Source organism: Malus domestica, chromosome 06 (genome assembly GCF_042453785.1).
Source record: "Malus domestica chromosome 06, GDT2T_hap1".
In the NCBI taxonomy this organism is placed as follows: domain Eukaryota; kingdom Viridiplantae; phylum Streptophyta; class Magnoliopsida; order Rosales; family Rosaceae; genus Malus; species Malus domestica.
This window is the reverse complement of record NC_091666.1, coordinates 6531773-6548436: the sequence shown is the minus strand read 5'-3', so window position 1 is coordinate 6548436 and position 16664 is coordinate 6531773. Positions and strand designations below refer to the sequence as shown.

General features: G+C 40.9%; 1 protein-coding gene and 1 long non-coding RNA gene across 2 annotated transcripts; both read right to left on the bottom strand.

The window, feature by feature from the left end:
- Positions 1-642: 642 nt before the first annotated feature.
- On the bottom strand, positions 643-2206 carry LOC139196956 (uncharacterized). The gene is made up of 3 exons (XR_011581875.1): positions 2156-2206; positions 1850-1916; positions 643-1013 (listed from the first exon to the last, which is right to left on the bottom strand). It is a non-coding gene; the product is annotated as an uncharacterized lncRNA (long non-coding RNA).
- A 1738-nt stretch (positions 2207-3944) lies between these two features.
- On the bottom strand, positions 3945-16330 carry LOC103406230 (putative glycerol-3-phosphate transporter 4). Its single transcript, XM_029104521.2, has 3 exons — positions 14849-16330; positions 4933-5475; positions 3945-4634 (listed from the first exon to the last, which is right to left on the bottom strand). The coding sequence occupies exons 1-3, from the start codon at positions 15873-15875 to the stop codon at positions 4597-4599; spliced, it is 1608 nt and encodes a 535-aa protein (XP_028960354.2). The 5' UTR covers positions 15876-16330; the 3' UTR covers positions 3945-4596.
- Positions 16331-16664: the final 334 nt, after the last annotated feature.

Sequence of the window (16664 nt, the reverse complement as noted above, 5' to 3'; positions counted from 1 at the left end):
TTTAATTATTGGAATTGTATGAGGACTTAAATGATTAAAATAGGGAAATGCATGCTAAAATGTACCTGTAACAGTGTTTAATTGTTAGAAAACGAAAATGATGACAAATTTTTCTTTTGTAGTTTTCAAGCTGTTAAAAAAAAAACATGTAGACGGGTGAAAAAATGGGTAAATGGTTATGATTAAATGGGTAAACGGTTATGGTTAAATGGGTACACGGTTATGGGTATGGTTAACCATTTATAAACGGTTATGAGTATGGGTATAACCATTTATGCAATTACCCAACAGGTAAACGGTTATGCAGGTATGAACATAAATGGTTATGGGTAAATGGTTATCCGCCCGTTATAATCATTGCCCATCCCTACTAGAGACCATATTCATGAAGAAAGTGGAAAACACATATTACTGGCCAAAGAAATTAAGCACTAATATATGATTATGGTGATGCACCCATCTCTACATTATTAATTAAGTATTGCAGTGAGTGAAGGATTACTTTTGTGATTTTGTTGCATTTAAGAACCGGATGTGAATATTTTTTTTATAGGATATATTTACACCAAGTGAGAAATTTGTGTTAAATCACACCATAAGCCAGCTATAATAAATTGGTATCAAATTCGTCACTCAGAAAAGTCGAAATCAAGACCTTCTACTTATAAATGAAAAAATTAGGGTAGAAAAAGAATTGTTGATACACCCCAACCTAAATCAGGGCATAATGGTCGTCACGCGAGGTTGACGTAGCCATATGCACAGTGCAGAAGTAATAGAGATATAAGGAATTACAAATAAACAAAAACCAAATCAACTAGAGTACTAGCTAAGATAAAGTGCTAGTGCGAGATTAAGTGTGAAATACACAATCAGAGCATAAATAGCCTAAGTGCAGTCAAGCAGGACAAGTACTAATTATAAAACACATAAAGGTGATCCTACATTTATGATGTTCTGCCAGAACCACGGTTGAAATCCTCGTGAGCCACCAAAGCTCTTCTACCTAAAACCTAGAGGGGCGCAAAACAGAAAGTGTGAGTATGCAAAAACAAAGCTTTTCAAAATCATTTCATTTCTCAAAAGTTCTAACCCCTCGCCGTAAAACCTGTATAATTTCCCAGAAAATAATAATAATAATAATAATAATAATAATAGTAAGTTGTATCAGAAATCATACGCAAGATAAAAATCCATAGCAGTATACCATCTCAATGCAATGCCATAAGTAATCCAGACAAAATATATCAATATCAGATATCTCATCATCCAAATCCCTCTAACTCAATCTATACGGCTGAGTCTATAGCTCATAATCAATCTCAATCATATCAATTCAAATCCTGCACACAAGTTGGAACCACCTAAAGTAATCTGTATGACAAGACTAAGTGTAAAATAAATATGCTCTAGTGCTACGATCACGTGAAGACTGTGCGAATGATCGCGGGTCACCTACAAGTTGAAACCACCTATAATGGTTTATACAACAAACATGTGCACCTAACTTGGATCCAAGGTGAGCATATGGTGTAGGAGGTGAACTCAAGTGAAGGATTGTGCCCTAACTCTGGGTGGGAGCACTAACACCGGGGTGCAGGTTTATGAGCTCTCAATACATCACATCATATATCACATAACTGAAGTAATCTCACATCTTTAATTTATGAACTTGCCTGACACTTACCTGTGCGTCCGCAACACCAATCATAAATATATGCAACTACTAATGCATAAATAAAATAGGCAGATACTTTGCATGGCATTTCAAACGTATAATCATTCAAATTCATTTTCTGGGAAAAACTCAAGTATATAGGTATATACGGAAAACCAAAAGCCCACTCACTGATATGTCGAAGGGTCGTAACCCCTGAGCCTTGATTGATAATGCTCGTCCTCAGGATATGTTTCACCTATATGTGAAATAACTAAATAAACGTTATTTAAAGCATATATACAAAACAAGGAAATAACTTCTCAAACGTTGCTCAAATGGGGTATTTGAATATACCACCATGACCTACTCAACCTCAAGAACACCCCTAAATTTTTAGAAAAAATTTTCATGACTGCACGCGCCCTCACGTGCCTGGCACACCTAACGTCGTTAGGGAATATTCCGTCAAAAATCAGAATATGCCGTTAAAGTTACCTGACGGTGTCAAAATATTCCGTCAACTTTGACGGAATATTCTCATCCTTCTTCCTTGATTCGCCAGAGTCCGGTGCCGGTCACCACTGCGATCGCCGGAAATTGGGAAATTTTAAAACTTCAATATCTCGCTCATTTTTCCACCAAAACTCATGAAATTTGTACCAAAATGAAGCTTAGGACTAGAAGAACAAAACCTTACCACTTTCAAGCCTTCAAATCCACGGGATTTCGCCAGAGGAACCTTGATATGCCGGCCAAACTTGAAACTTGTCAAACTCAACTTCCCAACGTCCAATTCACTTCGTTTTTCTTCTCCGAGCTTCATGAAGATGTTTTAAGGCTCCCTAGCAGCTTAAAATCCCCTAAAAACTTCGAAATCACGAGTGCATGAACAATAACCCAAAACTGGGTTCTCAGGTTCTCGGGAAAATGAGGTCTTCACGTTCTAAAAAGGGTATAGATGTGTTCCTAAGCTCACAAGGAACACAAAATTGACTTCAAAAACCTCGATTCGTGAAGAAATTGTTGGTTTGAGGTTTGTCCGTACGTATTGTATGGAAAATGGAGAAAGTGTGTGTGTGTGGTCCAGTTTGCAACCAACCAAAACAAAAGAAATTAAAACCTAAGTCCCAAATAGTTCCAAAAGTCTAGGAAAATAGGAATTGGACCACAACCAAAACATATCACACAACACACCTCAACGTCTAAGGGTACTTCAGTCAATTCACACCATCGAAAAATTTATTTCGGGACGGGCTGTCACAATTGCCAATTAAAGTGTTTTCAATGTTATGATTGCTATGATGAAAGGGTTTTATATGGAATTTTAAAACAGAAATTTTATTTCCTACAAGGAGGATTTATTCCAATGTGGTTTTTTTGAAGTCAGTTTTCAGATTTGCACAAAGCTTCTACTACATTGGTGCACTTTGCCTAATTGGACGTTCATGCGACTAATCGAAAATCTTTATTTATTGAGAGTTAGTGCGTATAGTTGATGAATGCAGGCTACTTATGGAGCCCTCTCGACGTATTACAAACAATTCGAGTCGTCTATTTTTTAAGTCTCATTTCATATCATTTTTGTAAAATATTAATCAGAATCAAAATTGATTAAGACATCTAATTGTGTTTAAAAAAATTAACAAACATAGTACTCAAAAAAACATTAAAATTTCAACATGAGAATTGAATTGGTAAAAGGTTTCAAAATGAGTTGACTTTTTACAAATGTGATATATTGATGGAGAACTAAAAACAGGTTTTTCGAATCATTGTAAAAATATATTTAAAATGGGGATCTCTTTCTTGAAGGGTTTTTATACATGTAAATCACGTTTTACACTTTCCAAATTTATTCAGCAACATTTTCCTCGTAACGTTGAGGTTCTAAAAGTAACCTTCATCTTTTTTTCTTTTTTATTCAATCAATGTAGAATCGAACTCTTGTTGTAAGTGTGATATTTCTTTTCGAAAAGTCTCCATATCGCTAGTTTTCTATGAGAAATGATAATCACACATCGTTTTTCTCCTCCTACATACCTCTTTTCATTTTGGCCGTATCAAACAAAAACGACAGACAAATTAAACACGAGTGAGAAAAAAATGTGGGTATCATATTCCCTTTTCTTTTACTCCTTTCAATCCTGTAATTTTTTGGTTACATCCAGCTTGTCAACTGAATTGATTCATTTGTTAATCACGATCATTCTACAAAAAAATCATATAAAACAATGTGACATACTTTACAGCATGCAATCATACCCTTTCACCGAAACATAAAAACTACAAAATACAAACATTATTAATAGCTCCATTTTGTTTCCAACTCCTGCAAATGTAACACTTACAACAAAATTTTATACACTAACTTCTCCCCAGCAGCTCTACAGAGCTACATTATCAACAAATATGGAACCAAAGAAATGAAACTACGATTCGGGCAAATGTCGATTGCTATAAAACCAAAGTCGTGAACTTACAAACATAAATGTTTTGAATCTTGACAGAAAACTAAACAGCATCAGTGCCACCTAGTTGGATCGAGACGGTAAATCAAAATTGTCAGACGAAAAAGAAGTCGAGAAAGAAAGAATTATATCTTAACCAATAGCCGTAAACACAATTCACCCGGTCCCTCAATGACAACGGACCTACTTGGGAGAGCGATTATCCATACTAGGGAAAATCTTAATACCGTTTATTAGTTTGCTTGTATTACAGTCAATGAACCCCAAAATGACTGCTAAAAAGCTGAAGGCATTCATTTTTTACTATACTGATGCTTTGGCTTCGTTTTGCAGAATGTCCAAAAGAAAATTGCTTTTGAAGACCACAAAATGCCACTTACATGCTGAGCTTGAACTTATCAATGTAATTAAGATTGTTTTTCACGATTTCCAGCATATGATGAAGCTTCTTGAGGCTCTACTTTAGTATCATCGTTGATCACTTAGAAGTGGTTGTGATGCAGGAGCTGCACAAGGAAATAATACAAGTAAGTACAATATGGAATGAAAATGTACTGGTCAATTTAGCAAGGACTGCACATAAGAATTCTAGTCATCCAAGAACGAATTTTTGACGTCTAGAGTCAAAGGGTTTATTTTCCTTATATCAATCATGATCTGGCCTTCTTCACAAAATGGATGGAATTGATTACACAGACCATCCAGTCATTCTATATTATCAGTATTGGCTGGGGAAAGGAAGAAATGCAGGAAGTTCCCTTTAAGCAAATATTAAGGGAACAATGCAAAAAAAGTAAGAATTACCTCCAAAACTTTGCTCACTGGATACAGGTACTGGTTTGCACATCTTCTCAGAAATTTCAGCTATAACCAAACGTGATAAAAGAAGCGTCGCAATAAGAGCACAAATCATTAACATCACAAATACTGCATCCCACCCCTTTGTTGAAAGGAAACCAGTAAGAAGAGGGCCAAAAGCTGCACCAACTGATCCTGTACCATCAATTATGGCGGTAACTGTTGCCAGTGCTCGAGAATCCCCTCTAAGGGAGCTGTGCGTACCAAGGTCTGCAGAAACTGCAGTGGTGATAAGTGCATAGGGCCCATTAATAAACAAGCCAGCAACCATCATAAGTGCAATGTTGGCATTGTGTGAAATGCTGCCATATTTCCGATATAAAAGCATTGCCGGAATTGCAAAGGACATGAAGCCTGCTGCCGTGGTAGCTCGAGCATTAAGTTTATCAGATATGTAGCCAGCAAGGATTCCACCAACTATGCCTCCCACATCGAACAAAGTGGAGAGATTTCCAGCAGATTTCACAGAAACATACTCTCCCCCTATTTCTGCAAAAGCATAAGAGGGAACAAGATGAGGAACAAAATAACAGATGCATGAACACAATTTAAAATAAATACCTCAAAAATTTTTATATATATATAACTCTGCTGTCACCTTGCCAGTTCATGAGCATTGTTGCAATGTGATATAACATTAGACAACAAAGATTGATCAATTTCCAACGGCAATGTAAAATCAACACTTACTAACAAGTAAGAACAGTGTGTGCGAATTAGGTTCTAATAGACATTACCATCGACAAAAGAACATAGGATCAGCATAAATAACTAGGTACGCATGAGACCAGTATCCACATTAGCAGCCCCATCAAAAGACATGTTTCCTCTGTTGTTACTAGTACTCAAACAATGTTGGAAACCAGGTGAACCGCACAAAGATAAACTTTTGCAGGCTACTAGGACTCCTTATTTGAGTACATGCTTATTCTTTGCAAATCATCTGGAAATCATATAAAGGAATTGGTAAAAATTGCCCTCAAAAACCTATTACCATCTACAGGGTGTTTACAGAGAAAATAGATTGGCCACTCCCTTTCTCTCTCTCTCTCTCTCTCTTGGAACTTGTTGAAATGAAACAAAAAACCACAAGAAACATGAGAAATTTGTCAGACAAATACCCTCCCTCACTTGCAGCTCCATCCTATACATGGAAAGGCAAAGATATACAGACGGAAAGAGGCATATAAGTGCAGCCTTGTCTGCACCTTTCAGAACAACAAAAAGATGGGGAATGGCAATTGGAGGCTTCAAACCCAAGTCCTTCTGAAAACCAGAGTTCTATGCCATTTTAGGCAATTAGATAAGAAAATTAACACATACAACTGCATAGATTAGAAAGATGGAGACATAAGTAATATGAACTCTATCAACTCATAAGGAAGTTTATTGTGCACTTGTAGTATAACAGAGAGGCCCTAGACCCTAAGCACCAATCTTCTGCCAACATGTTCTTGACTATAAAATTATAAATAACAACCCACGGATACTGCAATGTTTATAATCTTCTTGTTCCAGATTACAACAACAACAACAACAACAAAGCCTTTTCCCACTAAGTGGGGTCGGCTATATGAATCCTAGAACGCCATTGCGCTCGGTTTTGTGTCATGTCCTCCGTTAGATCCAAGTACTCTAAGTCTTTTCTTAGAGTCTCTTCCAAAGTTGTCCTAGGTCTTCCTCTACCCCTTCGGCCCTGGACCTCTGTCCCGTAGTCACATCTTCGAACCGGAGCGTCAGTCGGCCTTCTTTGCACATGTTCAAAATCACCGGAGCCGATTTTCTCTCATATTTCCTACAATTTCGGCTACTCCTACTTTACCTCGGATATCCTCATTCCCAATCTTATCCTTTCTCGTGTGCCCACACATCCCACGAAGCATCCTCATCTCCGCTACACCCATTTTGTGTACGTGTTGATGCTTCACCACCCAACATTCTGTGCCATACAACATCACTAGCCTTATTGCCGTCCTATAAAATTTTCCCTTGAGCTTCAGTGGCCTACGACGGTCACACAACACGCCGGATGCACTCTTTCCATCCAGCTCGTATTCTATGGTTGAGATCTCCATCTAATTCTCCGTTCTCTTGCAAGATAGATCCTAGGTAGCGAAAACGATCGCTTTTTGTGATCTTCGCTAGATTGCTCCGGTCATTAGTGTGGATAAGTATATAAATGGATAGAGATAGGAAAGCAAACACAAGATGTACGTGGTTCACCCAGATTGGCTACGTCCACGGAATAGAAGAGTTCTCATTAATTGTGAAGGGTTTACACAAGTACATAGGTTCAAGCTCTCATTTAGTGAGTACAAGTGAATGATTTAGTACAAATGAAATTAGGAAATATTGTGAGAGAATGATCTCGTAATCACGAAACTTCTAAGTATCGGAGTGTGGTGTCGTCTTGACTTGCCTTATCTGTCTCATAGGTAGATGTGGCATCTTCTCTGGAAGTACTCTTCCTCCATCCAGGGGTGGTATCTTTAACTGGTGGAGATGCACAAGGTAATGTATCAATTTCACTTGAAGCTTACTTGTAGTTTCAGGCTTGGTCAAGCGCGATACAAACCATGTAGTAGGAGTCCCCCAAGTCGCCGAGCTAGGGGGTCTGCTGAAAGAGGTGACAGACAAGGTAAGCAATCAGAGCTCCGACTGATTGTTCACCTTCTCCCCATCTTGCAGCAGCATGAAGGATAAAGAGAAGAAAAATGAGAAGAGATGATATGAGATACTTTTGCTTTTGAAGAAGTAACTTTCCACAGGCTTATTCTTGAACTGAGCTGGAGGGTTTTCTGGTTTCCTCCAGAGTATAAGGCCGACTGAAGAATTTGAGGGTCAAAACAAGTCCATCAAATCTAGAGTACGTTCCACCCTGCTGATATGGGATACTTTTGCTTTTGACAGAGTAATGAATGTATCGGCACGTGTGCTGTTACGCTTGTCTCCACATGCTTCCTTGTATCCTTCGCACTTGCCCTATCTGTTCCTCAAGCAGATGCGGAATCTTCCCTGGAAACATAAGATGTTGAAGATGAGTACTCGAGAGCAATGCCAGGTAAGTAATCAGGTAAGGGGTTCCAGGCAGTCAGTTCCTGGCTGGAAGCTTGATTCCAAGTGCTGACTGATTGCTCTCTTTCTCCTTGTCTTGCAGGTAAAAACAAGGCCAAAAGAAAAGACAGGGAAAAAGCATGATATGGGATACTCTTGCTTTTAACCCTGATGATATGAGATATTCTTGCTCTAGTATAGCTTGTTTGCAGAGGTATTATCGGGGGGAAAGAAAGCTGAATATTTCGAAAGGCTTCGTTGGGAGTGCCCTCTCAGATATGATGAAGGGTTGAGCATTTTTGCAGGTCTGCCTGTCCGTTGGGGATGGAGGTCGACATATATAGGAGTCTCCCTAACAACAAGTAGTAATGATATTCCTTTACCCTGCTTGGTCATAGCACGGTAGTGGGAGCTGTCAGTTTCACATGTTTTAACTCTGTCAGAGCACTTTGAAAAAGTGGTCTGTGGTATCTGGCTCTCGAGATTCGGAGAACGATGCCTCTTCGATTTTTGAGAAAGCAATCATGCTGGGGGTATGACTCTCGAGATTCGGAGAGCAGTGTCTCTTCGATTTTTGAGAAAGTAATCATGATGGGAGTCTGGCTCTCGAGATTCGGAGGGCGGTGCCTCTTCGATTTTGGAGCAAGCAATCTTGTTGGGAGTGTTGTCTCGAATGTGAGTAAAGGTTGGGCATGTTTGCTAGTCTACCTTGCCACGAAGCACAAAGGTTGACACACAGGGACTTTCCAATTATCCAGCAATGGTACTGTTCCTTTACCCTCTCTTCGATTTTGAGAAAGTAGTCATGTTGGGAGTCTGGCTCTCGAGATTCGGAGGACGGTGCCTCTTCGATTTTGGAGCAAGCAATCTTATTGGGAGTGTTTTCTCGAATGTGAGTAAAGGTTGGGCATGTTTGCTAGTCTACCTTGCCACGAAGCACAGAGGTTGACACACAGGGACTTTTCAATTATCCAGCAGTGGTACTGTTCCTTTACAGTTGTGGGTAATAATATGGTAGCTAGACCTTCAAAATTTATGTGTCTAAACTTTTGTTAGTGCTGTTTCTTTGCTATTCTTTTACCTTTCTTGGTCAGAGCGATGTAGTGGGAGCTGCAAGCTTCACGTGCTCAACTTTGGCAGAGAACTTTGGCAAAGTTATTTGTGGTACCCATGAGCTATTGTTGCGTGTGGGAAGTGGGTGATTGAACAGTAAGATTCATGTGCTTTCTACTTCACCAGAAGTCTTCGACAGAATGCCCATAATTTCTGCAAAGCTGAGTGTGCGTGTGACAGGTGCTGACAAGGCTAGAAAAGTAGGTGCCTCTTCGATTTCTGAGATCGGCCCTCGTGGTCTCTGAGCAGCCCAGCTTTTGAGAAAGCGAGCGCCTCTTCGATTGATTCGGAGAACGATGCCTCATCGATTTTTGAGAAAGCAATCATGCTGGGGGTCTGGCTCTCGAGATTCGGGGAGCAGTGTCTCTTCGATTTTTGAGAAAGTAATCATGTTGGGAGTCTGGCTCTCGAGATTCGGAGGGCGGTGCCTCTTCGATTTTGGAGCAAGCAATCTTGTTGGGAGTGTTTTCTCGAATGTGAGTAAAGGTTGGGCATGTTTGCTAGTCTACCTTGCCACGAAGCACAGAGGTTGACACACAGAGACTTTCCAATTATCCAGCAATGGTACTGTTCCTTTACCCTCTCCTCGATTTTTAAGAAAGTAGTCATGTTGGGAGTCTGGCTCTCGAGATTCGGAGGACGGTGCCTCTTCGATTTTGGAGCAAGCAATCTTATTGGGAGTGTTTTCTCGAATGTGAGTAAAGGTTGGGCATGTTTGCTAGTCTACCTTGCCACGAAGCACAGAGGTTGACACACAGGGACTTTCCAATTATCCAGCAGTGGTACTGTTCCTTTACCCTTGTGGGTAATAATATGGTAGCTAGACCTTCAAAATTTATGGGTCTAAACTTTGTTAGTGCTGTTTCTTTGCTATTCTTTTACCCTTCTTGGTCAGAGTCTTTGACAGAATGCCCATAATTTCCGCAAAACTGAGTGTGCGTGTGACAGGTGCTGACAAGGCTGGAAAAGGCTGGAAAAGTAGGTGCCTCTTCGATTTCTGAGATCGGCCCTCGTGGTCTCTGGGGAGCCCAGCTTTTGAGAAAGCGAGCGCCTCTTCGATTTTTGAGATCGGCCTTCGTGGTCTTTGAGCAGCCCAACTTTTGAGAAAGCAAACGCCTCTTCGATTTCTGAGATCAACCCTCGTGATCTCTAAGCAGCCCAGCTTTTGAGAAAGCAAACGCCTCTTCAATTTCTGAGCAGGCGCCTCTTCGATTTCTGAAGCTTCGTCGAGTGCAGATTTTTTATAGGGGCTGGCATTAAGTTCCAAAGCACACTTGAATCTCCACCAGTAGAAGCTTCATTCTTGCACTTCTAAGATCTTGATTTGTCCGACCTCTTCTCTCTTCAACACCTTTGAAAATGTCTGGCCCCTCCGACCGTCGTTTTGACTTGAACCTTGTTGAAGAGGCAGCCCCGCCTTCTCCAGACAACATATGGCGCCCATCCTTTGTCTCCCCTACTGGTCCTCTTACCGTTGGGGATTCCGTGATGAAGAATGATATGACCGCTGCGGTGGTGGCCAGGAACCTTCTCACTCCCAAAGATAACAGACTACTTTCCAAACGGTCTGATGAGTTAGCTGTTAAGGATTCGCTGGCTCTCAGTGTTCAGTGTGCAGGTTCTGTGTCTAATATGGCCCAACGCCTATTTGCTCGAACCCGCCAAGTTGAATCATTGGCGGCTGAAGTGATGAGTCTCAAACAGGAGATTAGAGGGCTCAAGCATGAGAATAAACAGTTGCACCGGCTCGCACATGACTATGCTACAAACATGAAGAGGAAGCTTGACCAGATGAAGGAAACTGATGGTCAGGTTTTACTTGATCATCAGAGATTTGTGGGTTTGTTCCAAAGGCATTTATTGCCTTCGTCTTCTGGGGCTGTACCGCGTAATGAAGCTCCAAATGATCAACCTCTGATGCCTCCTCCTTCTAGGGTTCTGTCCAGTACTGAGGCTCCAAATGATCCCCCTCCGGTGCCTTCTCTTTCTGGGGCTCTACCGACTGCTGAGACTTCTCCTAAGCAACCTTTGTGAAGGCTCCCTCTTGTGTGCTTATTTTGACTCATGTATATGTACATATTTGTCGCTTATCGGGGATATCAATAAATAAGTTTTCCTTCATTTCAACGTATTGTGTTAAATACACCAAAGCCTTCTTCGCTAAGTTCTTTGAATTTTCTTTTGTTAATGCTTGTATGTTGAAGCTTTCTGAGTGGAGCATGTAAGTTGGGGTAGTGTTCCCTTAATTTCCCGAGTGAGGAAAACTTCTCAGTTGGAGACTTGGAAAATCCAAGTCACTGAGTGGGATCGGCTATATGAATCTTAGAACGCCATTGTGCTCGATCCTGTGTCATGTCCTTCGTTAGATCTAAGTACTCTAAGTCTTTTCTTAGAGTCTCTTCCAAAGTTTTCCTAGGTCTTCCTCTACCCCTTCGGCCCTGAACCTCTGTCCCATAGTCGCATCTTCTAATCGGAACGTCAGTAGGCCTTCTTTGCACATGTCCAAACCACCGTAACCGATTTTCTCTCATCTTTCCTTCAATTTCGGCTACTCCTACTTTACCCCGGATATCCTCATTCCTAATCTTATCCTTTCTCGTGTGCCCACACATCCAACGAAGCATCCTCATCTCCGCTACACCCATTTTGTGTACGTGTTGATGTTTCACCGCCCAACATTCTGTGCCATACAGCATCGCCGGCCTTATTGTCGTCCTATAAAATTTTCCCTTGAGCTTCAGTGGCATACGGCGATCACACAACACGCCGGATGCACTCTTCCACTTCATCCATCCAGCTTGTATTCTATGGTTGAGATCTCCATCTAATTCTCCGTTCTTTTGCAAGATAGATCCTAGGTAACGAAAACGGTCACTCTTTGGTATTTCTTGATCTCCGATCCTCACCCCTAACTCGTTTTGGCCTCCATTTGCACTGAACTTGCACTCCATATATTCTGTCTTTGATCGGCTTAGGCGAAGACCTTTAGATTCCAACACTTCTCTCCAAAGGTTAAGCTTTGCATTTACCCCTTCCTGAGTTTCATCTATCAACACTATATCGTCTGCGAAAAGCATACACCAAGGAATATCATCTTGAATATGTCGTGTTAACTCATCCATTACCAACGCAAAAAGGTAAGGACTTAAGGATGAGCCTTGATGTAATCCTACAGTTATGGGAAAGCTTTCGGTTTGTCCTTCATGAGTTCTTACGGCAGTCTTTGCTCCTTCATACATATCCTTTATAGCTTGGATATATGCTACTCGTACTCCTTTCTTCTCTAAAATCCTCCAAAGAATGTCTCTTGGGACCCTATCATACGCTTTTTCCAAATCTATAAAGACCATGTGTAAATCCTTTTTCCCATCTCTATATCTTTCCATCAATCTTCGTAAGAGATAGATTGCCTCCATGGTTGAGCGCCCTGGCATGAACCCGAATTGGTTGTCCGAAACCCGTGTCTCTTGCCTCAATCTATGCTCAATGACTCTCTCCCAGAGCTTCATTGTATGACTCATTAGCTTAATACCCCTATAGTTCATGCAATTTTGTACGTCGCCCTTATTCTTGTAGATAGGCACCAAAGTGCTCATTCGCCACTCATTTGGCATCTTCTTCGTTTTCAAAATCCTATTGAAAAGGTCAGTGAGCCATGTTATACCTGTCTCTCCCAAAAGTTTCCACACTTCGATTGGTATATCGTCTGGGCCTATTGCTTTTTTATGCTTCATCTTCTTCAAAGCTACAACCACTTCTTCCTTCCGGATTCGACGATAAAAAGAGTAGTTTCTACACTCTTCTGAGTTACTCAACTCCCCTAAAGAAGCACTCATTTCATGTCCTTCATTGAAAAGATTATGAAAATAACCTCTCCATCTGTCTTTAACCGCGTTCTCTGTAGCAAGAACCTTTCCATCCTCATCCTTGATGCACCTCACTTGGTTTAGGTCCCTTGTCTTCTTTTCCCTTGCTCTAGATAGTTTATAGATATCCAACTCTCCTTCTTTGGTATCTAGTCGTTTATACATATCGTCGTAAGCCGCTAACTTAGCTTCTCTGACAGCTTTCTTCGCCTCTTGCTTCGTTTTTCTATACCTTTCACCATTTTCATCAGTCCTCTCCTTGTATAAGGCTTTACAACATTCCTTCTTAGCCTTCACCTTTGTTTGTACCTCCTCATTCCACCACCAAGATTCCTTTTGGTGTGGGGCAAAGCCCTTGGACTCTCCTAATACCTCTTTTGCTACTTTTCGGATACAACTAGCCATGGAATCCCACATTTGGCTAGCTTCCCCCTCTCTATCCCACACACATTGGGTGATTACCTTCTCTTTGAAAATGGCTTGTTTTTCTTCTTTTAGATTCCACCATCTAGTCCTTGGGCACTTCCAAGTCTTGTTCTTTTGTCTTACTCTTTTGATATGTACATCCATCACCAACAAGCGATGTTGATTAGCCACGCTCTCTCCTGGTATAACTTTGCAATCCTTACAAGTTATACGATCCCCTTTCCTCATTAGAAGAAAATCTATTTGTGTTTTTGACGACCCACTCTTGTAGGTGATCACATGTTCTTCTCTCTTCTTAAAGAAGGTGTTGGCTAAGAAGAGATCATATGCCATTGCAAAATCCAAGATAGCTTCCCCATCCTCGTTTCTCTCCCCAAAACCATGGCCACCATGAAAACCTCCATAGTTGCCTGTCTCCCTGCCCACGTGTCCATTTAAATCTCCTCCTATAAATAACTTCTCCGTCTGAGCAATTCCTTGCACCAAGTCTCCAAGATCTTCCCAAAATTTCTCCTTCGAACTCGTATCCAACCCTACTTGAGGTGCGTACGCACTAATCACATTGATAAGTTCTTGTCCTATTACAATCTTGATTGCCATGATTCTATCTCCTACCCTCTTGACATCTACAACATCTTGTACCAAGGTCTTGTCCACGATGATGCCAACACCGTTTCTCGTTCTATTTGTGCCCGAATACCAAAGTTTAAACCCTGAGTTTTCTAGATCCTTTGCCTTACTACCAACCCACTTAGTTTCTTGTAGGCACATAATATTTATCCTTCTCCTCACCATAACTTCCACTACTTCCATAGATTTTCCCATTAAGGTTCCTATATTCCACGTTCCTAAACGCATTTTGCTCTCTTGAACTCTACCCTTCTGTCCTAGCTTCTTCACCCTCCCCCGTCTAATAGGATCAAAGTACTTCTTTTGTGTGTCCCGGGTAAAGTTGATAGGAGCATATGCTCCCAAACAACTTTGAGTGGAGTCGTTCGAAAAGAAGTTTCTATGGCCCCCTTGCTCATTTAACACTGCATCCGGGTGCCGATGAAGATACAGCGACCCTTGCTCACTTATCACTGTGCTCAGGCCACACAGCGCGCCACTTACGGGTGACGCCCTAGCTTTAGCGCGATTTTGTTCTGGATTCATTTTCATAAGGATTCGACGTGATCATGGAGTGCCGGCTGTCGACTACCTGACGTCCTCCCCCTCCTCCTTTATCCGGGCTTGGGACCGGCCATGTAAGACATAGGCGGAGTTTTCTTGTTCCAGATTAAAATAATAAAAATACAAAGGCAGAAGATATCTGAAAATGCAGATGGCATTCCCAAATCTTATAATTGTTACGTCATATCAGTCAATTCAGATTATATATAAAACTATGAATGTTATATTACCTGTCTGACTGAGATAAAATGGTAGCCAGTACAGAAATGTGTAGGCCACAAGCTTTGAGAAGAAGAGGCACAACGCAAAAGGTATAACTCCTGGTATTGTACAAGCTTGAATAAGTCCAATACTTGTCCTACTCACAGACCCAATTCGGCGAACAGTTTTTGTTTCACCCTCGACAATAAATCCTTTTTTTATATTAGCTTCTTCGTCATCGGCCGTTGCCTCCAAATTAGGAGCTGAATTTGGCGGGAAAGAAAATCCAATATCTTCAGGATAAGCAGCCAAGAAGAAGAAAACGATTACGCCTCCAACTGCTATAAAAACACCTGGAACAATAAAGCACCAACCCCACCCATAATCCAGAACACTAGCAGCAAGAAGTGACCCACTTATATTCCCAACCGAAGTATGCGCATTCCATATGCCCATTATCAAACCCCTCTTACCCTTTCCAAACCAATTACCAATCACAGCAACAACCGAAGGCCAACCCGTTGCCTGGAACAACCCGGCAATCATTTGCATCCCAAGATAGTAACCAAACACATGGATATTCCAAAAGTATCCCATCCCAAACAGGGCAACAAAAATGCCACTCCCAATCATCCCGGTCGTCAAGAACAACCGGAGGTCCAAAGTATCTCCCAAATGCCCAGCAACATACATTCCCAAAGAGTAACATGCAAGAAATGCAAGATCAATCTCCCCCAATTTCGACGTCCCATCGGTTCCGTTGAAGGGAGCCCAACCCTTGTCTATCCTATAATTCTCATTGCCCCCAAACTCTCTCTTGACAAAGACTTTGCCAAACAAGGGGTCCAAGCCATTGCCTTTATTGGGGTCAGGATACAAAACACTTTTAACTATACTACTGGGCTTTCTAGATGCATGGTAACATGTATAAGCTATGAAAGTAACAAGCAAAATCACATATCTATATGTAGAAAGACTCCAATCTTTGCCTCTAATGCTTCTAATCAGCAAAATCCCAGGTGGGATTCCTCTCATTGTATCAGAGTTCTGAGACATTTTAATCCCACAAAAAAAACAAAATCAAAACTACCCAAAATTCCTCACAAGACCTTCATATCGCATTCATTTTCAAATTCGAAAACTACCCGGAACGCAAAATTGCAGGTTTCATGCGTCAAAATATCAGAGCAAAAGCTTTAGAGAGAGAGACAGTAGGATGAGCTTGTTGATTTGACAAGAAGAACTGAGGCCTTAAGAGGCCAAAAATTCAGGCTTGAATCGCTGAGAGGATGAGAGGAAAAGCGTAGAGGGCGGGGAGGCAGAGGGAGGACAAGTGGCGGGATGTGAGCAATGGAATGGAACTGGTTTTGCTGTGCTTGGGCGCCACGCTTTCTTTCCGAGTCTGAGACCGTGACGATTGGTGACACAGTGGATGATGGAGTGTTTGTATGTGCTCGGCTGCGAGAAACGCGTGGTGGTTTCTGTTGGGTTTTGTGAAACATGAACCACGCATGTGTGCAAAACTGCAAACAAATTTATAAACTCTGAACTATCTCCAATAGTTCGGATAAATCTTAAACCGCTCAAATCAATTAGGGCACACCTAACTTCCCTTTTTTTTTAACAAATGATATTATCTACTTATAGTTTAGCGATGTAGTCAAACTCAGATTTGAGATGATTTTATAAGATTTTAAAATCCTAGTGTAGTCAATTAAAAGATTTTAAAGGATTTTAGAATCCATTCAAATCTAGGTGTGGTCGATTAAAAGATTTTAAAAGATTTTAAAATTCATTCAAATCTAAGTGTATTAAAAAAATTAAGATTTTTTAGGATTTCAATAA

Excerpts from the sequence above, each read along its gene's own strand:
- LOC103406230 (XM_029104521.2), bottom strand. The coding sequence starts at position 15,875 with ATGTCTCAGAACTCTGATACAATGAGAGGAATCCCACCTGGGATTTTG. Across the intron at positions 5,476-14,848 it reads ATTTTATCTCAGTCAGACAG|AAATAGGGGGAGAGTATGTT; the intron begins GTAATATAACAT and ends ATGCTTTTGCAG. Across the intron at positions 4,635-4,932 it reads CAGTGAGCAAAGTTTTGGAG|CTCCTGCATCACAACCACTT; the intron begins GTAATTCTTACT and ends TTCCTTGTGCAG.